This window comes from Thunnus albacares, chromosome 5 (genome assembly GCF_914725855.1).
Source record: "Thunnus albacares chromosome 5, fThuAlb1.1, whole genome shotgun sequence".
Classification (NCBI taxonomy): domain Eukaryota; kingdom Metazoa; phylum Chordata; class Actinopteri; order Scombriformes; family Scombridae; genus Thunnus; species Thunnus albacares.
The window spans coordinates 34,113,716-34,141,112 of NC_058110.1; the positions used below are offsets into that span (position 1 = coordinate 34,113,716).

At 40.3% G+C, this 27,397-nt stretch overlaps 1 protein-coding gene and 1 long non-coding RNA gene across 4 annotated transcripts in view; one reads left to right on the top strand and one right to left on the bottom strand.

Annotated features, from left to right (window-relative positions):
• Positions 1-3,701, top strand: part of gripap1 (GRIP1 associated protein 1) — a 57,762-nt gene extending 54,061 nt beyond the window's left edge. For all 3 annotated transcript variants that reach the window (XM_044350446.1, XM_044350447.1, XM_044350448.1), the window contains 2 exons: positions 107-279; positions 389-3,701. In XM_044350446.1, coding sequence (XP_044206381.1) covers positions 107-279; positions 389-469 — 254 coding nt within the window. In that variant the 3' untranslated portion in view covers positions 470-3,701. The remainder of the gene's footprint in view (positions 1-106; positions 280-388) is intronic.
• Positions 1-27,290, bottom strand: LOC122981823. The gene is made up of 3 exons (XR_006403311.1): positions 26,634-27,290; positions 5,764-5,840; positions 1-207 (listed from the first exon to the last, which is right to left on the bottom strand). It is a non-coding gene; the product is annotated as an uncharacterized LOC122981823 (long non-coding RNA).
• Between the last annotated feature and the right edge of the window lie 107 nt (positions 27,291-27,397).

Consider the following 27,397-nt stretch of genomic DNA (forward strand, 5'->3'; position numbering starts at 1 on the left):
TGTTTTACAGTCTGACAAACTTTAATCTGCTCTCAGCGGAAATCACAAACAGAAAAGTGTCATTTTATTGATCTGCTTTGTTCTCTCACTAACTCGTCTTCCTCAGACGTGTCGGGCAGCGCCGTCGGAGGTCACGGAGGCTCTCAGGGGGAGAGAGGAGGTCTGGGTTCGGTCCTCAGAGATCTGGTCAAACCGGGAGACGAGAACCTGAGAGAGATGAACAAGAAGCTGCAGAACATGTTGGAGGAGCAGCTGACCAAGAACATGCACCTGCAGAAGGTAACGAACGCAAACATACAAGACAAACACGTCAGGATGAAGAAATGTGGTGTTTATATTAATATTTGTAGTTGTAGAAACATAAAACCTGCTCTGTCTTTCTCTGCAGGACTTGGAGGTTTTGTCCCAGGAATTAGTCCGTCTCAGTAAAGAGAACAGTCCTGGAGGTGGTGCGGCCGGATCAGGATGAGACTATCGCCTGGATCCCGTCCATTCCCCCCCAGGTATCATTCACCTCAACTGGAAATGGGGGCTGGGCTTGGACTAACACCTGGAACAAACTTCTCTTTCTTTCCCATTCCTCAAATCCATGACCTCAGACCTGCTGCGGGCTCCGACTACTGTCTGGAGTCTTCATTGTTTCACCACCAGTCTGCCTCCCGGGCTACGACTAAATGCTGGAACTTTTCCAACTATTGCTTCTCAGTTACAGGATGGATGGAGAAAACGAGGGGAATGGAAACATGGAAGAGTTGGGCTCAGCTCATTACTGTTGCTATTGAATGTACTGTAATTAGACTGCACCACTCAGTTCTTCTACCTGTTGGGTCCTGGCTACGACCTGGAAAAACACACACACACTTGTAACAGATTGTAAATTTTGCTTTCATTGTTTCTTTCAGTTATCATGTCTGTCTGTTAGTTAGGGGTCCTGTCTATGTTCTGGAACACTTATGCTTGGTACAGACATTATTTCTCTACGAACTGACTCGTTTTGTCGGTTTCTATGTGCAGTAACTCTGTTGTGATCTGGCTACTTCCTGGACTGCCTCTCTGCAACAGAACGACATACATCAGCCAGTACCTGGGGTCTGACTATGTCCTGGAGTCTTATCTGTGATTGTAACTGAACTTTTGTTGAGCTTTTAAAAGATTTATTCTTCACCTCAAAAAAACAGCAGACAACTGTTTGTTTCTTAAGCTTTCAACCACATGTTCATGGCCTTCATCGGTGAGTAGTTTGCTCAGTTGTCATGGAGACGGTTTAGTTGTTAAAACCTGACCTAAACACCTGATTTCAGCTCCGATAACAACTGAGCAAACACCAGTCGCTGTTAAAAGCCATGAGAGGTGGCTGAAAGCTCTGAGTGAAAAAAACAAGTAAGTGAACCTTTTTTTTTTTTTTTTGTCAAGCTGTAGCTTCACTGGACGAGTTATAGTCCCGCTGTGTTTCTGGTCGTTGGCATGTGACTACGTCCTGGACTACATCAGGTTTCCAGCAAAGCTTCAGTTCGGTCGACACGATGAATTTTTCTGACTGAAATGAAGAAGAACAGAGCTGAAAGCTGAAAGCAGGCAAACGTTCAGACGTCTGAAGTGTGAGGAGTCGCTGGTGTTTCTCCTCAATATGACTGAACTCAGAAGCTCAGGACTCTCCTGGAACATCAAACATGTTTATGTTCTGACCGGTTTCAATTATTTCGACTTTGTTTTCTGAGAAATCATGTTTTTCTGATGAATACTACGATACCCATGAGCCTCAGCTGCAGTTTTAGGCTCGATGTTTCTTCTCTAAATGCATCCTGGGAGTCGTAGTTAACTTCTCTTCTTCGGTCTTTATGTTCACAGTCTCGTAGCTTCAACTTTTGCTTCCAGAAACACCTGAAATCTCTCCTCACACTTCACAACTCTCTGAGTATCTGTCGGCCGTGTCTACGTCACGGATCACAAACATACTGTTCTCACGTTGACAGACTCATTATTTTTTCTTCCACTGATGAAGTCGTATGATTGTGTCGGGCCGTGGCTATGTCCTGGACTGTCATAGCCGTTTGTCTTACATGTTGAACCTTCTGTGTCTTTGTACGCGGCTGCTTTGCATCCCTTCCTTTTTATTTATTACTTCTCAAACACTCTGGGATGCAAAATGGCTTGTTGCAGCTCTTGTTGTTGTGTACGTCTCATTTTTCCGTGACAGGGATGTCAAAACAGCTGTCGGTGTGGACTATTCGCTGCATTATAAAACTGTCACAGGTCTCATGCTTATAGTACAGTTAAGGCTGTTTGGTTGTTTTTGTAAATTTTATGGAATTAGGGTGAAATTACACATGAAGAACTTATAAAGTATTACAAATAACGAAGCTTTAATTGGATTTTAAAAATGAAGAAAGAACCAAATTTGCAGTTTTGTTTCTGTTGCTCACTGGGACGATTGTGGACGAGTCAGAATGAAAGTTAGTAGAAAATAAAGTTACTAAAAATAATCTGCTTTTAAAATTCTGATTTTTTTGGGGAGTAAAAATCTGTAGAATCAACAAGCTTTAGCTCTAATCTTTAGCAATTACAGCACCATTTGGCATCAACCTTCTTGGACGTTTTTGATATAAAACGGTTCAAGAACTTTGATAATTCATCTTATTTTTTTAAAAGAAGAATCTCTTGCACTATTTTGTTTTTTGTGACTGTTTTCATTCTTTGGATTAATATAATCAGGACACCAAATGGTGCAGAGGAAAGACGTGAAACTGTCGGCTTTTTTTTTTTTGCGTTTTTTCTGCGACTGAAGTCTTTAATTGTTCTGTTCTGTCGGGCTCGGTCTACGTCCTGCTTCAAACAACATATCTTATTACTTTGACTGTATCTAAAATATGTAACGACAGGAAATGACACGATGAGATAAACACTTCCTGTCGGGTTTGCCTTTTTGTTTCTTGGAACTCGTTTGTGTTTTGTGCTACACGGCCCCCGACTACTTCCTGAGTTTAGAAAGTCTGCTACAGGCGGTGTCTGCTGAAGGGGTCTTGACTACATCCTGGACTGTATTGCTTGTAGCACACGTTGTTTTATGTTATAACTGCCTGTACATTTCTGCTTTACTTTTGTTTGTAAGCTGCAAAAAATAAATATCATATTCAGCCTGACGTTAACACTTTAAAATCTAAACAAACAAGTGAGAAACACTCGACTTGTTCACAGCGCAGCGTCTCGTCTCAACAACTTTTATCTCATAGAGCTGCAGACCAAACTATAAATATAATAATCCAGATTTAAATGATGCAAAAAAAAAGCTGTAAATGTAAAATATATATATATTAGCATGAGAAGTTGCTCCGTACAATATAAAGTTTGAAATTATCTTTGGTTGTTAAACCTGACGGAGTCTCATTAACACGACTTTCAGCAATCATAAAATTGCTGAAAGTTCAGAAGACGTTAAAGAAAATAAATCTGAGCTGCGCTGAAAACAAATCCAGATGTTTTCTCCTTGTTTCAGAGTCTGACTGAGCGGGACGGGTCTATGTGCTGGGCGGTGACTCGGCCCGTCGCTTTGTTCTGTTTGTAATGTTGAAATCTGTATATATATATAAACGCTGTGATATGACTTTAACTGTATGAAGAATCAACTGATCTATTTATGAGACTTAACGATGATCGTGACGCTAATTATTGTAACTGATGAAATATAAAATATTGTCTGGAGACTTGTGTGTCTGTGTTGTTTTTTGTTGGACAAATTAAAAGCAGCGAACATTTAAAAACACATTAATTGTTTTGCAGAATTCAACATTCATGAGTGTTTGCAGTAAATCAGCTGAAGTTCAATAAAAGGTGACTGAAGGTTTGTGACGCAGCATCTGTTTCCTGATCAATCAGATTGATAAAGAATAAAACTGTGACTTCAGTAATAAACATCTGATCAATAATATTATTATTCTTTAAAAGAAAGTTTGTTTTGAACTTTTTGTGACTTTGTACCCGACTACTTTGCATCCCAGAGTGTTACTTCTCAAACACTCTGGGATGCAAAATGGCTCACAGACATGTGGTTCCTGTTGTATTCAGGAGTTCAAACTCTACTTATGTTAAAGCCTTTTACTGACATCATCTAGATTAATATTTCCCTCATCAGTCTACACTTAATACCCAACATGACAAAGACTGACAGAAGTCTTCAGACTCGTAGTAGAAGCGTCTCTGGCAGCAGTTCGAGCCTCCGGTCTTCTCTGGTTTGACGTGACATGTTTGCACATCTGGATTTGGGGATTTTCTGCCATTTTCTTCTCTGCAGATGTTCTCAGGCTCCGTCAGGTTTGATGGGGACCAGGTTGGATCAGGTTCCAGTCAGCGTTGTGGCTGAGCTGCTCCTGTGTTCTGAGTGAGGTCCTGAGAGCTCTGGACCAGGTTTTCATTAAGAATCTCTCTGTACTTTGTTCAACTTTCCCTCATCGCAAACCAGTCCACCCAGTGAAAAACACCCCACAGCATGATGCTGCCACCACCAGGCTTCACCGTTGGGATGGTACTGGGATGATACTGGGATGATACTGGGATGGTGATGAACGTTGCCTGGTTTCCTCCAGACGTGACGCTCAGACTTGAGGCCAAACAGTTGAGTCTTGGTGTCTTCAGGTGTTTCAGGAGAATCTTCGTCAGTGGTCGATGTTCTTCTGGAAGTTTCTCTCCAGACTGGATCTCTGAGCTGCTGCGACCGTCTCAACTCATAAAATCTGTAAAGTTTAATGGAGTTTGTTTCACCTGCAGACTCTCTTCCAGCTTTAATTTTCATCCTTCGTTATCAGACAAACTGTCTCTTTTAAAATTTCCACAATAAAACTCTTCCTGCTCTCAGAAACTTTGATGATGATGAAGGTCGTGTTTCAGGCTCTCAGCCGGGAGACGACGCCTCGCTCAGCACTAATTAGCCGTCCGGTACTTCCTGTCCCACAGAGAGCGGCAGATTAGAGAGGTGACCGCGCTCCGCTGACGGGGTCCGCCTTAACGAGATAGCGTCTGATTGGCCGGGCCGAAGGTTAATTGAAGGAGAGGCGGCGATGAGTTTGTTCAAATTTGGTTTTAATTAAAAAGGAAAGCTCAGAGGAAGGCCGTCAGTCTGCCAATCATCTCTCACTGCTCTCACTTCTCTGTTTAATGAGACGTCTCCTCTACCCACAATGCATCACTAGACAAGAGACATGTCTTCAAGTGAAGTCTTTTAATTATTTTTAATTATTTATGATGTCATCAACCAGATTAGCTTTGACATTAATCACCAGGAGAAGTTGGTCAGAACATTTTAACGAGTTTAATGATGTGATGAGCTCGTTAACAGCTGATCAAACATCTTTACATCCTGACGTTAACAGAGCAGGTTGATGATACGACGCGGAAAAGATTCACGTTTTAAAATTTCATATTTAAAATAAAGAGATTTTATGACATTTATCTGCTTTAAAAACATTTCAATCATTTTCTATCATCAACATGAAGCATCGATCAGTTCAGAGTTTATTCTGAATAAAAATGATGCTGTTTCTGTTTAATAAGCTTTATTTATTGTTATTTATTATTTTTAAGTTTTTTCTTTGTGAGTTTTTTCTTTACTTTTTATGTGCTGGTTGTATTTTTATTCATTCTTAAGTAACGTAAACTTAAAGTGTTTTTTTAAGTGAAGTTTGTTGTTTGTTAGTTACGTGTTAGTGTGTGTGTGTTAGTGTGTGTGTAGGTGTGTGTGTTAGTTGTGTGTGTGTGTGTGTGTGTTTGTACCGTTAAACTCGCCGTCGTCTCCTCTGCTCAGGTTTGACGTCTCGTCTTCATCAGACAGAAAAAGATCAAACAAGAATCTGAAAGAAAAACGTCAACATCATGATTCTTTGTTTCATTTTATTTCTGAATCGAAGGTGAAATAAAGTGACGTGTTGGTTTGTTGGACTGAAACATTTTATGTTTTTGTTCCCAAAGTTAGAAAGATTTTCTCTTTTATTTTGGAATTTTGTTAAAATGAATCATTTGTTTTGATGTTTTGATTCTTTATCTGCTGGTTGAACTATTATTCATAGATTCATCCAGAACATCATCAGATTAATTGATATGAAAATAATTAATAACTGTTGTGCATAACGAAGGTGCTGCAGGTCTTTTATTATTCTTCCCTGTTATGTCCTAAAATATGTTTCAATCCTGCAAAATGCAAAAAAACACAATTAAGTTTGTGAATCGATGAATTTCTCTGTTTAAACATCACAAAACAACAAAACACAAAACAAGAACATTCAATAAAGGAAAATAAAAATGAACCAAACAGACAAATGTTTCAATCTTAAATTAAGAGTCCAAATAAATTCTAGACTTTGTTCATTCATGAGTCGGTTTGATGTGTGATGAAGATTAAAAAAGGACAAAATGTAGAAGATAAGAGGAGGAAACATGTCGAGAGAACGGAGGAAAGTAAAGAAGAGGAGAAGAGAGAAATGAGAGAAGAGGAAAAGGATGAAGGTCGAGCAGAGAGGAGGTGAAGTGAAAGAAGAGATTAGAGCAGAAGAAGAGGAGATGAAATGAGAGGAGGGGTGAAAAGGAGGGAAGAAGAAAGAGGAGATGAGACAGAAAGTCGGAGCGAGAGTTAAAACGAGAAGAGATGAAACTGGAGACTGAAGGAGGAGGAAGACGAGGATGTGAGAGGAAGATAAGACTGACGGCGAGAAGAAGAAGAAGAAAAAAGCATCAAACAATCCTGGAAGTGATGTGAGATCCTCTAGAGAGAAGACGTCTCACTCTGTTGGAACTACAGAAACACTCCTGTTGTTACAGAGTGAAGCTTCTTCCCTCATAGAGGATCTTTGGTTGATACAAGCTGCAGTCTGAAGCTTTTCTACTTCTGATCGACAGAAACAGACTTTAGTGAATCTGTTTAACAACCAACATCAGGGAGCTGCAAACCGCCAGACGCAGCCGCTGCTGTTATTTCTACTGTCGGCAGTAATTATTCAAAATGTTGTAGCGACACCTACAGGTGAAAGTGTATCAAATACCACACACTTGTTCAGCATCCCCGTCTGTAGGATTTTGCGTTATTTGGTCCCCATGAATGGATTTAAGAGATATAAAGCTTAATGAGTAGGATGGTGGTGTTTCACTAATGGCCACCAGGTGGAGCTATTGGCACCGTGTTTCACTATGTCGAGCAGAAAGCAGAACTGTAGAAATATCATGTTATAATATTACAGTAGCGCCCCCTGTTGGTAGAATTGTATCAACTTTTACATAAAGGTTCACTGTTGTTATATAAACAAGATCGGAATCATCGTTGAAGAGTTATGGCTCGTTAAACGCATCAGGCTGCGCCTTAAAAGTTTGGTAACCGATTACAAACAGTAAATGATACGAAACAATAAAGACATAATCTCTGTTCAGGATCATCTAAATATGGTTCGTAGCAAGTTTGGTGAAGATTAGATGAGAAATGTGCCAAAAGAAGCAAAAAAATGCGTTTATGAAAAAATCCAAAATAGCAGAAAATTTGTATAGGCGTGAATGGGCGTGGCCTATATCAGTCTACTACTGTGCAGAAACTGTTTGGATAGGCATCACGGTTCATGAGTTGTGAGCCAAAATCTAAAACACGTAATAACTGACCACATGGTGGCGCTACAGGTCCCATTTTTAAGTATGTGAAGCGTTTTCTTCGCAGCTCAAACACGATAATGTTTCTGAGCTGCAGTGAAACGCTGCTGTAACTCAGTAAATATACGTGTGAACATCCAGGATTCACATCATCAGTCCACACATGACAGTAAACGTCACATGTTCTCATCTCTAAATGACCTGAATACAGAACTGTGATGGAAACTCTCTCAACTGCGGTGCTGAACGTTAGTGAAGTTGGATAAACTACTTGTGTTCAGTGTGATCGACTCTGACAGCAGGACGCAGACGTTGTTTCTCTGATGGTGAACGACATTAAAACACGAGTCTTCCAGGTGAAACATGAGACTCCTGCAGCTGTTCTAGGAGGTGAATGTGGGGCAGATAATAGTATTAATATTACATCAGTAATGATGTCAAAGCATCAGTCTGACGTGCCGACGCTCAGCTGACTGAAAACATCAGAAAACCTAAAAACGTCCCAGTTTCTCAGACTACAAGGTGAAGTCATCAAACGTCAAAAACCCAAAAACATCCAGTTAACTACTAGAGACAATTAACTGATTACTGAAATATCCTCGTTAATCAGAACAGCTGAGAAGAATCATGATCATGATCAATAAACTGATATCACATCTATTATATTACTGTTTCATTATCATTAGCTTTTACAGTGAACTCCAAGTCAGACTTATATATAAACAAAGTCAGAATAATCAGTGGTCATTTAGTTCTGGATGCTGACGTCAACGTTAGAAGATATAAAATGAATTCTGAATCCACCCTGCCGGAGGCTCTGAGCTGTGACGTGGAAGCCAGAGACTGAACTGGTTAGAAGATCAGATGTTGAAAGATGATCGTATATTGTTAGAAAGAACATCTTCAGATTAATCTGATCATGTTTGAGGCTCCAAACAGCTGAAAAGACGAGTTTGGTTTTATCAAACACATCAGCAGCAGAGTCGAGGTTTTGTAAAGTGTCAGTGAAGGTCCTCACCAGTACACAAGTACAAATGTGTGTGTGTGTATGTGTGTGTGTGTGAGGACGGCGTGATGTAACGGGGTGCTCTAATCGCCCGGGAAACCAGGGGGTTGCCACGGCAATCCCCACATGTCTGACAGAGAGAGACGAGTGGAGAGAGTGAAGGCAGAAGTCGGGTTGCAGTTTAAAAAATTCACAAGTTTTCTCCTGCAGCGGCCGGCTAAATATAGACAGAGAGAGAGAGAGAGAGAGGGTGTGTGTGTGTGTGTGAGTGTGAGTGTGTTTGTGTGTGTGAGTGTGTGTGTGTGTGTGATGACAGAAAGGGTCGGTTTGTCTTCACAACAGGAACCAACATGTCTGACAACAAGCCCCCTAAAATAAAACTGTTCTGTCTTTCTGCATCACTACACAACAGTGGTTCTCAAAGTGAGGTCCAAGGACCCCCAGGGGTCCTTGAGGAGGCTCCAGGGGGTCTACAGCAAAAAGGGGAATCATTTATTTCCACTATAATTCCTCCATAAGTAACATAATGACAGAGTGTATGACTGTGTTGGTCCTGGGTTTCATTAACGTTCTAAAAACATCTAAAAGCAAAAATCTTATCAGATGTGAGTCTGTGGTTTAAGAACAACTGCAATAGAGGACAGTAAATGCATCACTGAAGAGACAGGACAGTAAACACATCATTAGACAGGAGAGTAAACGCATCACTAAACAAGATAGTACATCCATCACTAGGGAGGCCAGTGAACACATCACCAGAGAAAAAGAAGACAACCAGATAAACCAGTGAACGCATCGAGAAAGAAAAGTAAACCAGGGGAGACAGTAAACACATCATGACAGAGGACAGTAAACGCACCACCAGTAAACATATCAACATGATCAATTATTGATTCATCTATCAATTATTTTCTGGATTAATTGATCAATTGTTTGGTCTATAAAATGTCAGAAAATGACAGAGGCCAGTGAACACATCATGACAGAGGCCAGTGAACACATCATGACAGAGGCCAGTGAACACATCATGACAGAGGACAGTAAACATATGACCAGAGAGGACATGAGCTGGTGAATGCATGAGCGAGGACATAAAGGGCAGTGAAGGCACCGCCTGTTAGAACAACAAACACACCGTCAGAAAAGACACTAAATGCATCAAGATCGAGATCAAGATAGACTTCATTTGTCGCTGCGGGTCACAACAGCTTCACAATAAACGAACAAATAAACAACACAGAGTAACAACGCAGACAATAAGAACACGCAACATCACACCAGCAGACCCAGTCAAAACAAAACCAACAACACACATCACACCAGCAGAAGACCAGCATGAGAGGCGACAGTAAACACATCACAAAACAACAGAGCTTTATTTCTTCCTCTATGACAGTAAACTGAATATCGTCAGGTTGGACTCTGGAAAACACTGATCTGCATTTTTCACCACATTCAGACATTTTATGGACCAAACAACTAATCAATTAATCGAGAAAATAATCAACAGATTATTCATAATGACAACAATCGTTAGTTGCAGCTTTACAAAAGAAGACAGTAAACACATCACCAGAGGAGACAGTGAAAGCATCACCAGAGAAGACAGTGAAAGCATCACCAGAGAAGACAGTGAAAGCATCACCAGAGAGGACAGTGAAAGCATCACCAGAGAGGACAGTGAAAGCATCACCAGAGAGGACAGTGAAAGCATCACCAGAGAGGACAGTGAAAGCATCACCAGAGAGGACAGTGAAAGCATCACCAGAGAAGACAGTGAACTCATCATCAGAGAAGACAGTAAACACATCAGAGGAGACAGTAAACTCATCACCAGAGAAGACAGTGAAAGCATCACCAGAGAGGACAGTGAAAGCATCACCAGAAAAGACAGTGAAAGCATCACCAGAGAGGACAGTGAAAGCATCACCAGAGAGGACAGTGAAAGCATCACCAGAGAGGACAGTGAAAGCATCACCAGAGAGGACAGTGAAAGCATCACCAGAGAGGACAGTGAAAGCATCACCAGAGAAGACAGTGAAAGCATCACCAGAGAAGACAGTAAACACATCAGTGAACATACTGTGGGTCTCTCAGTACACTGAGTTCAGGAGTACAAACTCAGCTCAGCTTCAACACACCTACCTGACTGTTCTGTGACAAAATGATCTCTAATCTGTTGATTTGAATACATTTATATTGATGTAAATGTATTGATAATATATTTATATTGATGTAAATGTATTGATAATATATTTATATTGATGTAAATGTATTGATATCTGTACATATGGAGCTCCAGACGCAGCGCTGCTGTTCTGTCCAGTAAAAACATGAAGCTTCACTTTACATTCAGACAAACTAACGCAGCAGCTGCAGTTGTTAGATTTCATCTGTGAGACCAACATTCATCTTCCAGAAGGAATGATATCAGATATAATAATACTACAGACACATTAGAGCCAGCAGCAGATCATTTTCTCTCCAGGATGACGACATGTTGACCAGCTGCTCTCATCCGGCCAGCGGCTTCAAAACATCCAAACAGGCATTTTTCTGATTAACTGACCACATACTGGGAATCTAAATGGTTACTTTCTCCCCTGAAAACTATTGAAACTTAATAAAGTGACATATTAACAGTCCTAGAGGAACGTTACAACAGCTTTTAGCCCGGCGCAACATCTGCACCATCACTGCCGGCTGGTACAAGTCAGCTCCAGATGTAGCTTCAATAAAACATGCAGAGCAAGAACACTTCCTGTCGTCTGGACTGGACCAGGCTGGATGTGGAGCAGCAGTCAGGCTGCGACTGACAGACTAACGCAGGATGAGAGAATAGCTCCAGCACAAACAGCAGACGCAGATAACAGACAGTAAAGGCATCACTAAAGATGATGCTAAACACACCACCAGAGAGGACAGTGAACGCATCACAGAAGATATAAAAACTAGGTTTTTACCCTGGTTTAACACTGCTAGAGAAGACAGTAAGTAAACACATCATGAGAGAACAGTAAATGCATCACGGGAGAGGACAGTGAACGCATCGCAGTGTCCTTTTCTCCTGTGTTGTTGTTGTTTATTGTTTGTTTCACAGAAGCCAAACAAGCTGAGCTCAGATCAACTTTACACTCGCTGCTCCAAACAGACCTAACTTATGGCTGACGCACGCACACGCACACACACACACACACACACACACACACACACACACACACACACACACACACACACACACAGAGAGTGCAGCGTGGCCCCCAGAGGCCTCAGTGTATTGATTGGACTCTCAGTGTGTGTAATGAGAGCCGCTGCGTTTGTTTTTAGCTTCAGAGTGGGAGGAGAGAGATGTGGCACTGCGGCAAGACACACACACACACACACACACACAAACACACACATACACTCTCTCATACACGCACACACACACACACACACGTATGTGCAATCAGAGATGTACATGTCTTAATATAGACACACACACACTCTGTCAGCAGTGTAGGAGGTTGTAATTGAGAAGAAACAGCTTGAGGTCTGATTGCATCATCACTTTCTTTCTTTCTTTGTTTCTTTATGTAATTTATCTTTTGTTTGTTTCTTTTCTGTCTCAATTCGATTAGTTTGTCCTTTTATTTCTGTTTCTCTCTGTTTAGTAGGTCGCTGCACCACTCTGGTCCAGACTGAAACACCTCAACAACTGTTGGATAAAATGTTGTACATTCATGTTGCTCTCAGGATGAATTATTATAACTTAAAGAGCAGCTTCACAAATGTGTTTTCAATGTTAGTGATGGAGGATAAAATCCACAGTTTGTCCACACAGTCATTTAAAAGTCTGTGTGAAGCTTCTATTCAGCTTCATCAGTCTGAGTTAGTCATATCAAGTGGATATCTGACACATTTACAGTCTTTTTAGCATCAAATTCCCTCTTTGTGTTTCCTCGGACAGTGTTTCCCTGTTGAGCTGCAGGTGGAAGTATAGTAACAAAAAGAGGAACTTTGGCACTAAAAAGACTGTAACGTTGAAAGATATCTACTTGATTTGACTCATTTGGACGCTGAAGCTTCATATTAGCTTCAGATAAACTTTTAAATACATTTTTTGCACAGAAGGAGGACTGTGGATTTTGTCCTCCATCACTTCCATTGTAAGGTCATTATGAAGGGATCTTCTAATGGTCAGTATGAACAGGAGGAATGATTACAGCAAGAAAAACAGCTTTAATGTTCATTTGGGCTCCTGATTGTTGGTTTAAGATGAACTTGATTAACTGTGAACCTGCCTCTTAAGTGACTTTTCATCGACCACCATCATCAGGTCAAAATTTAATTTATTTGTGTAATAAATGTATAAATTCAGAAGGAACCTGATTCACTGTTTTGGGAATATAAAGTCAGTTTCTCTATACCTCGGCCTGAAGACGTGTATTTTGGGTAATAAAGAGGAATCCATTCCTTTTGCACATACACATCTTTTACAAATAGTTATATAGAAACATTCTGCTGTGACACCAGGCTGCCAGTTACTGATACAACTGATCAGAATCATGTTTATTGTCACTTCTATAGCACACACTCAGCATACATGGGAGCATGATATTGTTCTCCACAGTTCAACATGTGCAACAGACGAGACACTACTAAAAGTCACCTTAGTAACTTCACACTGTTTCCATGATTCTGCAGCCGGTTGCCAGTTGCCTGTTCTCGCCTCACTTTAGTATTTCAGATGGAGCAACCAACAACAGAAATCCAGAGCCCTCCACCTCTCATCAGGTTTTCAGCACCAGCACCACCAGCGTTCATCATCCAGGACAAACAACACCGGGATGCCAGAACCCCCCACCGTAGCAGGGGAACCTGGCACCAGGAGCCCCCATCTCCCAGCTTCACCAGTCTCTGCAGCTCATGTCAGCTGAGGCCATCAGCCAGCAACTAGCTTTCCTCTGCAGTACTTGCAGCAGTAAGACTTCTGGTCACATGGCTTGATGTTCCCATCTCACCAACAAGTCCAGTAAGTTCCTTCCATACTGAACTCCGATCTTCCTTCTCAACCCAGCCCAGCTGTCCTACTCCAGGGCTCCCGGCACCGGGATGCCAGCGCCCCCTGCTGCCTGGTTCCAGCAACCGCAGCAGACATAGACCCAGATGACATCAGCTCTAGGCGTTGTTCCTTCTGCCGGTTTTGGGGGTTTCCACGGTGGACGATGGTTCTCCGCCAAATAGCCAGCCGAGATCACGCTGTTCTTGCTTACAGAAAATTCTTCAACCATTTCCAGATGTTCATGAGATCAACCCAGTCATCACTGCTTTCATAACCAGTACAACATAACCTTCCCATCGTTCGATCTCATTCCATGATGGCCACCAAAACACCTACCATCCAAGTTTACCTCAGAGGCAGCAGCTTCTTCTCTAGACTCCTCACCGGCAGCTCGGGTCTGGCCTCCAGCCATCCACAGACAACTTCACTCTTCAGACGACTTCTACGCCGAGAGCCAGCTCAAAACCCTCCCCGCCTTCCTCTTACTGCCGACGTGTTGTCAGTCTGCATCCACACCATCCGCTCCAGATACAGCGTTCCTCACATTGCTCGAAATTTAGAAGCCATGTTCTTGCTTGATTCTTCGGTTTCCTCAGATGCTCTGAATTCACCTCCTCAACCCTTCACTCCGAGCCAGACTGCCACGCCTGCATTTCAGACTTGTCTTATTTCTCAGACGACACCATAGTGTTCTACTTCAAGTGAACAAAAACCAGTGAATCCAGTCAGACATACCCGTTTTTACTTCAAAGTACAACCTCTGCTGAATCCTTTCGAGACCATTGCAGACTACTTGCAAATCCAGAAATCTCAGAGCCTTTCACTGACAGATCCTCTCTTCATCTCTGAATCCAGACAAGTTGCTACTCGTTTCTGGTTCCACCAACATTTCCACCACGTTCTCTCCTTGTCTGGCATTTCTCTGGTTCATTACTGCAGACACTCCTTCAGGATCAGAGCCACCACATCAGCCTCCTTCAGTGTCATCCCAGAACACTTAGAGGCCGTTGGTCCTCCCAAGCGTATCACCACTAGATCAGTTCAGATCTCAAAGATCTCAGATCTGCTCAATCTTGTGTTAAGTATCTGGAGGTTTTTGGGGCTCCGTCGTGCCCGGACGCTACGGCAGATTCCCTACCGAAGCTTCCCCACAACACAAACAGCAAATGGAAGAACTACAAGCAAAGTTTTAAGCCTCACACACTAATCATTCCTTTTTGCAATCGTTTAAATGCATCTTGTTGAAGGTTTGGTTGTTGCTAGTGAATTTAAAATCAACATGAGACAATCCTTAAAAGAGAGGATGTCTCACTCTGTTGGAGTTGTTGGAACTACAGAAACACTCTGATTGTACAGAGGTGTTACAGAGTGGAGCTTCTTCCCTCATAGATGAACTTTGGTCGAGTACAGACACACAAACAAGACAGACAACAGACGAGTTTCATTCTGTCATCAAGTTACTAACAGAATGAATTAGTTGAATCAGCTGATATGAGCTGCCGCCCGACACGTTTGTCATTTTAAACACTGAAAGTGACGCTCGGTGAGGATAAACATGTCTGAAGCTTTTCTACTCTGATGTTGACTCTGATCTGTAGTGAAATGCTGCTCTGCTGTAAAAGAGAGAAGTGATCCATTAAAATATCCCCAGATATCCGCCTACATCTAATTAACACGCTGTCACATTAAAGTAAGATGATGGTCATGGTACAGTAAACAAACCTGTTCAACATCAACGTGTATCGTTATCATTGAGAACATGTTAGCATGCTGGTTAGAGCTGCAACGATAAGTCGATTAATCAATTAGTTGCCAACTATTCTGATAATCAATTCATTGTTTGAGTCATTTTTTAAGAAGAAAATGTCCAAATTCTCTGATTCTCCTCTATGACAGTAAACTGAATATGGACTGTTGGTGGGAACAAAACAAGACGTGTGAGGATGTCATCTTGGACTTTGGGAAACTGATCAACATTTTTTGACATTTAATGGGCCAAACAATAAATTAATTAATCAAAAAAATAATCAACAGATTAATCAGTAATGAAAATAATCGTATAGTCTTGCAGTACCGGACAATCGGAGATCTCCGCCTACCGAAGTCTGAGGATTTCTAAATGCACAGTAGTTGCTTGAACGGCGGTGAGAACAGCTGCTAACAAACCTTCGGCCCTTATATTCTGTCAAGGACATGTCTTACTGGAAATGATGTTCTCTACCATTCTCTTCCATATTGAACTGCAGGTCACCACACCGATATGAAGGGCTACTGTAAAGACTTTGGACTGGTTCTGCTATGCAGGTTTTTTTAAACTTTAATTGTTTCCACCCAGTTTTAACAACGAAACCTGGCAGACTGTCCTCAGTCTCTATGAGTGAAGCCTCACAAAGCCCTGAACACTGAATTAATCACCTTAGTGAGTGTAGAGTGTAGAGCCGAGCATGACAAGCTGAGACTGAGATGTCCTAAAGGGGCCACCATACGGACGATAAAACCTTTTTGATTTGGCACCACCATTAAACAAACTATATTTTCTCCTTTTTTAACATGAAAAGTTTGATCTCTCCATTTTTCATCCCTGCGATAAATGTGTCTCTTAAGACAATCACTGTTTTTCAATTGACTGACATAATTTTAACCAACAGTGAATAAATGAATAAAACGGAGTTCATGGACACACCTCTACAATGCGGACGTATATTCAGGACGTCCTCATGAATAATGAGCAGCTCACTTCCTTCTCAGGGTTGATCTCGCTCTTTAGGTTTTTTAAGGTTCCCTCAGATGAGACTCGAAACGTCTTCCAGGATGATATCTCATGTTTAGAGATGAACCTGTACACCAGTTTTACTACACTGTAATAGTAAAAACACTTTAAACACAATTACTGTCATTACTGTGATTACCGCCATTTAAAGATGGTACCATGAACAAAACACATCACTCCCGCCTTTATTGGCAGCAGGGATGGATATGAGTATTCAGTTAATCAATTACTAAATGGACAAGTACCTAATCAATCCTTTTCCTCCCTTTGTTTGCTTTAGTATCTGTGGACTGTGAGCACACACGGAAAAAACATGGTGCCAACATGTGTAAAAAAAACACAACGTCCTAAATAGAAGATGATTTATTTTTCCGGGAAATTTTATTTGAAAAAGGGATTGTATAATATCTGAGGACAAAACAATAACATTACTCACAACATCAGATCTTTCCTTTTAAATGGAAAGAGCGTCTCTTACAGAGAGTGTTGCATTATGGGTTGTTTGTAGCATTAATGTTGCTATGCTAGCAAGTTTCTTCCACTGTGTTTATGGTGAGTCTGTTAAGAGTCAGTCAGTAGTAAAAGTGTTTGGTTTGTTCAGTTTAACCTGCAAGAGTCACTGAAGGCTCCTGTAGCGCGTTGATGTAACGTGTTGGTTTAACATGATGTTGTAGCGTGTTGGTGTAATGTGTTTGTGTGACATGTAGTTGTAACATGTTGGAGCGTGTTGGTGTAATGTGTTTGTGTGACATGTAGTTGTAACATGTTGTAGCGTGTTGGTGTAATGTGTTTGTGTGACATGTAGTTGTAACATGTTGTAGCGTGTTTGTGTAACGTGTTTGCAGGTCGGTCACACGTCTTCATGGTCAGGTTCTTATTTGTGTGTGAAACGTTACATTAATGATAATAAATCCTTCCCCCCTAAATTCTCCTTTGGGTAGGTTTTTAAGTAAGTTAATTATATTTCAGCTCTCAGAAACTGAAAACAGATTTGTGTATCGGAACTTTTTCTTCTCCTATTAATCATCTCTGAATACTTGTTCTGCCTGTAGAGAGACTCCCCCCGGCCCCACTGCTCTGTGCTCATTCAATATGTTGGCACGTGTGTGTATGTGTGTGTGTGTGTGAGCCTGTTGTTGTGTGTGTTCAGACGTCAGAGCTGAACTGTCCTGACTACCAGGTCACATGACCCCCCTCCTCCTCTCTCTCTGCTATGTGATCTGATTGGTTTTAATGAGGCTTCATTAAAGCAGCAGGATCGTGTTTCCCTGATAGAATAAGACTATTTCCTCTCAGTCCTGCTGGCAAACACTCCGACACTTCAGTCCGCTGAAAATCATGATACTGGAAAAATACACATTAAAATCTGATCCATTAGCTGAGGCAAGCTGGTGTTTGTTGCTCATTATATTGATTAGAAAATATCATCTGAGTGGGACGTTGTAACCGAATGACGACGTGCAAAGAATTAAAGTCCAGAGAAGAAGTTTCACTGCAGGAAACAGAAGCTGATGTTACTGTTAACTATTAAACACTAAATCAGTATTTAGTCTGTATAGCAGCTGTATGTTCACATATGCAAATCACATATAGCATGTCTCAATACAAACCTGCTATAATATGCTGCAGCACGACATGATGAACAGATGAACCGTGACTCTGCAGCCTCATTGAAATTCTGGGAAACACAAAATATTAGGAACACTTTTCAATATAACACACTCCAGTACACCCACTACGACCTCAATAATAAACATAAAGTAGAATTATCACCTTTCTGACAAAGTCAATAAAAACTGAAAATGTATAAGCTTCGTAAAAGTAGAATTTATGGCAGAGCCGTTGGATTGGATTGCTTTAGATTACACAGGTGTTCCTAATAAAGTGCTCGCTGAGTGTATATTTGCTGCAGAACATGCACTTTTTGTTTTTTTTGGTTTTTCTTTTAGTTTTTGGGTGCTGCCCTTGTATCTGTTATCCAACAGGTTTAAATTCCTGTTTCACATCAAAATGTTTTGTAAAATGTAATTTATATAAATGCAATTTTCTTGTGAGGAAAAAGTTTGGACACCCTCACATTTATTACTATTTTAAATGGCTTAAATTAGAATCAGGTGCATTTGATTAGAACATCATTAGAGATGATTGCAGCCTGTCTCAGACATTTAGTTTGGTTTGCTCTTGGTTGTTGAAGTGAGTGGTATCACCATGGCGAGATCAAAAGAGCTCTGAGACCTTCAGAGAGAAGGTTGTAGATGTGTATGAGTCTTTAAAAAGATCTCCAAACAATTAGAAATCAGCTGTTCAGCCGTCCAGAAAATAATTTAAATGTAGAGAACATTTAAAACAACTGCCAACATGTCCAGGTGAGGCTGTTCAAGCAAGTTCAGCTCAAGAGAAGACCGCAAGATGCTTCAAGAAGTCTCCAACCAGGAAGCTCTTGCTATAGTTGATGTCAAAGTACATGCGTCTACCATCAGGAAGAGAATAAACCAGTTTGATTTTCATGGGAGGTGAAAGGAGGAAACATCAGGGCAGGACTAATATTTGCCAGAGACAAAGACCAGGACTTCTGGTGCTTTGGACAGATGAATCCAAAGTTGAATTATTAGGTCTCAGTAACAGCAGACATGTTTGAAACATGGGGGTGGAAACGTCCTGGTTTGGGCTGATCACCGTCATACAATCCACTGTGAATCCTTTATTGTATCAGAGGAGGAAAATGTGAGACCATCAGTCTTAAAGTTGAAGCTGAAGCAGATGTGGACCGTGCAACATGACAATGACCTGAAATATTCCAGTAAATCCACCAGTAAACGGCTCAAAAGAAAGAAACGGAGAGTTCTCGAATAGCTGAGACAAAGCTGGATCTTAATCCTACTGAGATGATGTGAGGTGATTAGAAACAGGCAAGAAACCCTCCAACAGGATCCTGCAGTCCATGTCAGACTGGTAGACACTTCTAGAAAACCTCTAACTGAGGTTGTTTCAGCTGCAACAAAGTTAAATTTTCATTGTTTTTGGATCAATTACGTCACATTTTTCTATAGATGTTGTTTGAAAGAAGATCAAATATTGATATATTCATATTTATTAAAAAAGAACTAAATATTTCATGAGGTTTCCTATTTTTTTCATATGAAATGTGTAAAAACTGAAAGTCAAATCTTATGTGTAATTGTGATTATGAATGTTTTATACAGTTTCCTGATATCTTATGGACTCTGATTAGTCTGTCAGCAGATTGAAATGTTACGTAATAATGAAAATAATCATTATTTGTTGTCCTGCTGGTTCCTCCTCTGGGTATTTATCATCTCTCCTGCGTCAGAACAGCAGACGGCCTGTTCTCGAACGCGACACGCTGAAGCCAAATTAGTGTTTAGTAAAACAAAACGCTCGCAGGCCCTCCAGCTGGCAGACGGGACGCACCGTCGTCACATCTGACAGCAGAACACAAAGTGAATCTGGGGATGAAGCCAAAAGCTCAGCTGAGCAGAGACAGACTGTCGGCTCAGCGCACCTCTGACTGATCCACAGGTAGATAAGGACGACAGGTAGACTGATAGACACACGCGGAACATAATGAGGCCGGCCCTGAACGCCTCGCCGGCAGATCCACAGCTGAACAGAGAAACACAAGAGAACAACAACAACAGCTCACTGAGACGAGAATCTGGACTGAAGTCAAATCTTTAAAGTTTTATGTAACAATATCACTGTTTTCAACATGTTTTACTCATTTATATCTTCAGCTTTATGCGTTTTATTGTTTTATTTGGCAGGAAATTAAACAAATTTCCCTTCAGGAACAAGAAAGTTAAAGAAACACTTTGGTTGTATTACAGTATGAGAAGAGTTTAATGATCTCTAACTGATTCAACATGATTTCATGTTTTAAGAGCTGCAACTACAGATTTATCTGACTGTTACTCTTTAGATTATTTATTGTTTTGTCCATAAAATGTCAGAAAATATTTAAACATTTTCACATCATGACATCAAATGTCATGTTTTAATAAATTTTAAGCCCCAAACCCAAAAATATTCAGTTTTAGGGCTGCAACTAACGATCATTTTCACCATTGATTAATCTGTTGATTATAAGGATGCACGATATTGGATTTTTTGCAGATATCCGATATGCTGATATTTCCAACTCATTGTGGCCGATGCAGATATATGCACATATTTTTCTCCAGCTGGCCGAGGAGACTATTACACATGCAAGCATAGATTATACTAATGATCAAGAAAGACAATATATGAAGGAAGAACTGAGGAAGACTGAAGTTAAGGAGCTCAACATTAAAACTATAATGAACCTGTCAAGTGGGAGCAGCAGTAGAGTTTACATTGAGTTTATTAGACAGACAGGATTAATGTGTAGGATTTAATCTCTGGTCCACACTCCGGAGCAGAAGGTGGCGGTAATGCACCTAATACGCTGGTTGCCAACCGCCGTTATAAACCAAAAAGAAGAAGTTTTTCCCCCCAGAGTGGTACATCCTGTCAGCCGAGGTGTTTCCTATCTGTGCAGCCAAACATAGCAGCTCCTCGACGGACTGTTTCACTCTGACCGTCCCGGTGTTTCCTCTGCAGGCTGCACTTCACTCAGCTGCCCGTCAGACCAGCTGCTTCTTCACACTTTAACCTGAATAACAAACCGCTAACGCTCCGTTAGCCGCAGCATGACCGGAGGGAAGCACAGCCAGCTAGCCTCTCAGCTAACGTTAGCCCCGGCTCTCCATGTGGATCCAACCGGAGCACCGAGCCCCCGACGACGTATCAGCCTCTCATAATCGGCAGAATTCAGAGATGCCGATATTTCATTTTAGAGCTTTTATCGATGATGTGCCGATTAATCAATTAGTTGTTTTGTCCAACGTGACGTCATCAAATGTCTCGTTTTGTCCACAACTCAAAGATATTCAGTTTACTGTCATAGAAACTAAATAAACCAGAAAAATTCACATTAAGAAGCTGGAATCAGAGAATTTTTCTCCTAAAAAATGTTTAATCAATTATGAAAATAGTTGCTAGTTAATTTACAGTAATCGATTAATTGACTAATTGTTGCAGCTCTATTCAGTTTACAGTCATATGAAATAAAGAAAAGCAGAAAATCATCTGTTGTCAGAGTGAAAAACAGAATCATGCTCGTCTATCTGCTACTGAACTGGATTCAACAGCTGGAGATGTTCTAACCTGATCTATAATCACTTTATTATCCTCAAATTATAATAAAAGAAGAATTATGTGTCTCTTAAAGTCATGATGTCAGTTAATTTGTGCTACAAATACTGATTCTCTTTGGACCAGAATCATGCAAAACCTGTTTAATTAAAGATCAGAACAGAATAAATCTTTATTGTCCTCAACGAAACATGAAGAACATGATTGTTAACAGACAGAGACGACAAAGAGAGACACATTAAAAACACATCATGTGTGTGGTTTAATATTCACACAATATATTTAATCAATCACCAGATATTCTGATGATCAGTTTTTTAAGAAATAAAATGAAAATGTCTAAATTCTCTAATTCCAGCTTCTTAGATGTGAATATTTTCTGGTTTCTTTGGTCTCTATGATAATAAACTGAATCTATTTGGACTTTAGGAAACATTGATCAACACTTTTCATCATTTTATGGTCAAATAATCGACAGATTCATTGTAAATGAAAATAATCGTTAGTTACAGACCTTTCCTTTTAATCTGGATTCCAATTTTGGGGAATTCAACCTTGCTCAGTTTCAAACTATTGTTTTTATCATTATTATTATTATTATTATTGTATAGCTTGTTATGTTTTACTTATTGTTTTTCATTGTCCTGACATCATTTTAATCCTGTTTTGTAAATGCATGAAAGATGCTTTAAAGTTATTATTATTATTATTATTATTATTATTATTATTATTATGATTATTGTCACACACTGTAACTTATGAGTCTGTTAATTCAGATTATTGTTAATTTATCAGACTGTATATTAGATTTATGACAGACAATAAAAACAATAACTTTAGTCAGAAACCGGATGTTTGATGATCAGTAAAGTATCAGCTGTTCACTCTGATGTCACATGTTGCAAATATCATGTGATGTTTCTATTATTTTGTCCACCGTCTGCCCAGTTTGTCCCACAGCAGACAGACTGAGAGGCAGCGGCGCAGACAGACGGGGTCGTGTTACATGAGGAACAAACAGACAGACAGACAGGTCTGAACAGGTGGACGTACAGGTAGATACTCAGGGAGGAAAGACGGACAGGTGAACCGACAGGTAAGACACACACACACACACACACACACACACACACACACACACACACACACGTGTCATCATGTTGCTGTAGTGTGTGACAGTACAGTCTGATACAAAGACAGCATCAGCAGGGCAGACAGGCAGAACCACAGACAGCCTCAGGTTTCACCCAGACCCCGAAGTTTCCACTGAGAGACAGACAGACAGAGAGACAGAGAGATAGAGAGAGAGAGAGACAGACAGAGAGAGACAGACAGACAGAGAGAGACAGACAGACAGAGAGAGACAGACAGAGAGACAGACAGAGACAGAGAGACAGACAGAGAGACAGACAGACAGAGAGATAGACAGACAGAGAGACAGACAGACAGAGAGACAGACAGACAGAGAGATAGACAGACAGAGAGATAGACAGACAGAGAGACAGACAGAGATATATATATATATATATATATATATATATATATATATATATATATATATATTAGTTTGATATTATTTGTCAGTGTTGTTGCTCTCTCAGATGTGTGATCTCTATGAAGGTTTCCAGGCTGAATTAAAGTTTTATCAGATAAAATATAATAAATAATGTACAACAACATTATATCCGAGAGTGTCATTTATACTAGAGACAAGTCTGCCTCATCTTCTTTTTGTCTGCCTCATTTTTTACAGTTTCAGGTTGATTTTCTTGCTAAAATCTTTCATTAAACTGTGTCCTCTGACTGTCCAACCAGGAAATAAAATCCTGATGAAAGCAGATGTGAGTTGATGAAAACTGTTAATATGCTCATCATGTCTGGTCGAACCCTGAAAATCTCAACAATCTGGGTTCTCTGCACCGCCGCTGCTGCTGCTGCTGCTGCTGCTGCTGCTGCTGCTGCTGCCATTAAGGACTGGACGGCTTCCAGCCTCCTACAGCTGAATACAGATAAGACTCAAGTTCTGGTTCCTGCTGCTGATCATATTTCTAACACTCAGCTGGAGACTTGGGATTTGTTTTTGATCAGTACCTCCGACTTTAATCAGCACATTAAGAGTCTCGTTCAGTCCTGCTACAAATCAGAAATATTGCCGAAGTCAAACCGACGACGCTCCTCCAGTTAAACATCTCGTCTCCTCCCGTCCAGAATACTGCGCTTCATTATTCACTTGCATAAACGATGCAGCGGTTTCCCGACTTCTCACAACACAACGCTCCAGTTCTGGACCAAATTAAATGTAAGATTCTGTTGATTACTTTTAAATCCCTACATGATCTGTCTCCGCTTTCTATTCCAGATGTTTTAACTCCTTCGTCTGCATCGAGAGCCCTCAGATCAGAACAGCAAACGTTGTTAAAAAGTTTCACAATACAGATTTAAACAAATATCAGATCAGCAGCTCACTGTAAAAGCTTTTAAAACCTCACCTGTACACACTGGTGGTTGCATCATATTTTTATTATGTTTATTCAAAAGTTTTAATGTTGTTCTTTTTATATTCTGTTTTAATTCTCTACTGTTTTTATTACATTTTCTTTTTAATTTATTTCTCTGTTTTCTATCTTGCACTTGTATTTTATTGTATTGTATTTTGTGAAGCACCTTGTAACACGCTACAGAAATAAAGTTTATTATTATTATTATCATTCTTTTTGCCCTGTGTTTCGTCTCTCAGGCTGCGCTGCCTTATACTGTATGCAGCCTGAAAAGGACCCTGCAGACACTGCTCAGGGTTAAAACACGCATTGTTTTTGAATCTGTGTTTTATACAAGTTAATATTCAACTAAAAAGACGTCATAGGAAGCTTACAGTCGTGCCAGTAAAACTGATTTAAATGTGAACCTTCCTGTTAAAGTTCACTGACCTGATTCAGTTGATTTTCAAATCTGAAAAATAATAATAATAAAAAAAAAAAAAACATCTTCTGCATTAAACAGCAGAGACTTGTCACATCTCATCATCTAATTGGCTGTCGCGGCTTTTCGAGGATGATGTCATCGCCTGGGACCGCAGCGGAGCATGTGATTGGTCAAAGCTGCCAGCCTGCAGCAGAACACACTTTTAAAGTCTATTTTTCCCACATAACTAAGAATATATGACCATTTTTATTGTTTAAAAAAGTAAAAAAGTGATTTTTTTTTTTACTGTTTCTCCTCCTCTTCATCACCTCTTCATCATCTCTTCCTTCCTGTATGTGTCTGTCTGAAGCATAAAGCTGCCTGATAGAAATATAGATTGAATAAAAACCAGAGAGAAGCTTCTCTCTGCCTCATCCATCCTGTCTTTACCTCCTCTTCACTCTACATCCCTCCTTCCTCTCTATCAGCTGGTCCATCATTAGACTGACAGATCAATAATTGCTTCTTTTTCTTCTTCTTCTACTGTCCAGTTCTGTGAAACACACATCACACCGTCTGTCTGTTTTTGTTTGATCTCTGATTGTTTTTTCAGACTGAAACCATCGTCCACATCTGTTTCACTACAGCAGACAGATACATACAATTTATTTTACATTAACCTTTAATTTATGACTCTATAAAACCTGTTTGCACCGTAACATACAGACGACTTTCACTGGATCACTGCGATACTGAAGAAAACTTAAAAACATGATGATTCTCAAAGAAGTTTAGCTTTTCATTAACACATTAGTTCTTGTTTTCTTCTTTAGCGTCTTTAGCTTGTGTTTGATTTATACATGAATTCCTATGTTGTTGTTATTGTTTTTTTCCTCGATTCTTAACTTTTTCCTGTATTTTATTAATGTATTAATCTTTGTTTTCATGTGAAGAACTTTGAATTTCCCCACTGTATGAATTCTCTTTTCTTTTTGGGGCTGTAAGTAGGTAGTAACAGTAGTAGTAGTACTCTGAAAACTGAGCACTACCTTCATGAATGAAGGATTTACAGCAGGACTGTTGGAATAGACGGTAATATCTTTAGCTGGGTGGATACAGACAGCAGCCGACAAGCTAGTAGTATCACAGTTACTTGTTCAAGCTAATTATTCTTCATACAGCTCAGCTGACAACAAAACAAGATTGGAAAAAATTCTCACAAGCAACTAGCAGATGTTCTGCATCGACAATCATAAATCACTGAATAACCCGACAGCTCCAGTGGTCAATTAAACCAGATACTATTATGCAGATTTAGGCAATATGGGTGAGACAGTCCCAGATGGTTCCCATAGAAAAGCTAAGGGAGGCGACTGGTTTTCCTCGCTGTAATCATTCCTTCTGTTCATACTGGATATTAAAAAGATCCTTCAAATGTGTTTTCAATGTTAGTGATGGAGGATAAAATCCACAGTGTGTCCACACAGTCATTTAAAAGTCTGTGTGAAGCTTCTATTCAGCTTCATCAGTCTGAGTTAGTCATATCAAGTGGATATCTGACACATTTACAGTCTTTTTAGCATCAAATTCCCTCTTTGTGTTTCCTCGGACAGTGTTTCCCTGTTGAGCTGCAGGTGGAAGTATAGTAACAAAAAGAGGGACTTTGGCACTAAAAAGACTGTAACGTTGAAAGATATCTACTTGATTTGACTCATTTGGACGCTGAAGCTTCATATTAGCTTCATAATGATTGTAAATTGAAAAGCTAATGATGTGGTGCGATTTACTTTAAATATATTGACAAACTGGTGACGTTAGGTTATATAATTTAACATTCGGGTTTAACTAATTTAACGTTAATAGACTAGGGTGACGTCATTCTTTACATTACCAAGCGCTCCGCACGTGAGGCTTGTTTACAAAGGACACCTGTTAGAGTTAGCCTGTTAGCTAACGTTAGCTGGCCAGTAAACTTCATCCAATATATTCATGGCACATGATATTGGACACATTTTATGACATTCTAATGTTGGCATGACTGGATAGTGCAAATTAAAAGTAGTAACCGACATTATTTGTACAAAACTAACGTAACTCACCCTCCATCATGGTGGAAAACACCTGAACGTGCACTCAGAGCGCCGCTGACACGGAGCGCTGCTACGTCCTGCAAACCCCCGCCCGTCCGGGTGAAATACGTTTTTATGGAGTTTTTAGAGAGTCCCTGTGGCCAAATACAACGCACTACATTGTGCTGGTGGTCCGACCTCGACTCCTTCCCCGGCTTCTTGTTAGCAACTGTTAAATTCGCTCATCCGCATCCCACTATGCAAAGCTCACCTGGCTACGGGAGCCGTTCCGCTCAAACTCCCTCAGCTAACATCTGTGAAGCCTCAGAAAGCAAAGAGTCAGACAGAAAGACAGTTAAGAAGTCCATATCCATGAAATATAATGCCCCACTGTTGTTAACAGACCCTCCATCACTGACAGCTAGCTAGCGCGTTAGCCGAAGTCATTAGCAACATTGAAAAGCTAACGTTAGCCTAACTCTGCCGGTTATTTCATTTAAATGACGTTGCTAACTCAGTTTCTACAGTTAGTTGTGAGTCCACAATGCGACAGTTTTCTTCCCGAGCAGCAGTTTCATAACACTGACATGCCATTATCCTGATTAAAAACCACAACTGACAAGTTTACATTATTTTCTAATCACAGGTGACAAACTTCTTCCTCTGCTTCTCTTCAGTAGAGCCAACAGGATTACCTCTAATGTCCTGGAGAATTACTGTTTTTCACCACAGACACTAACTGACGTTTACTGAACCAGCAGTTATTCTTTCACAGAGGTGAAATAACTAAGTAC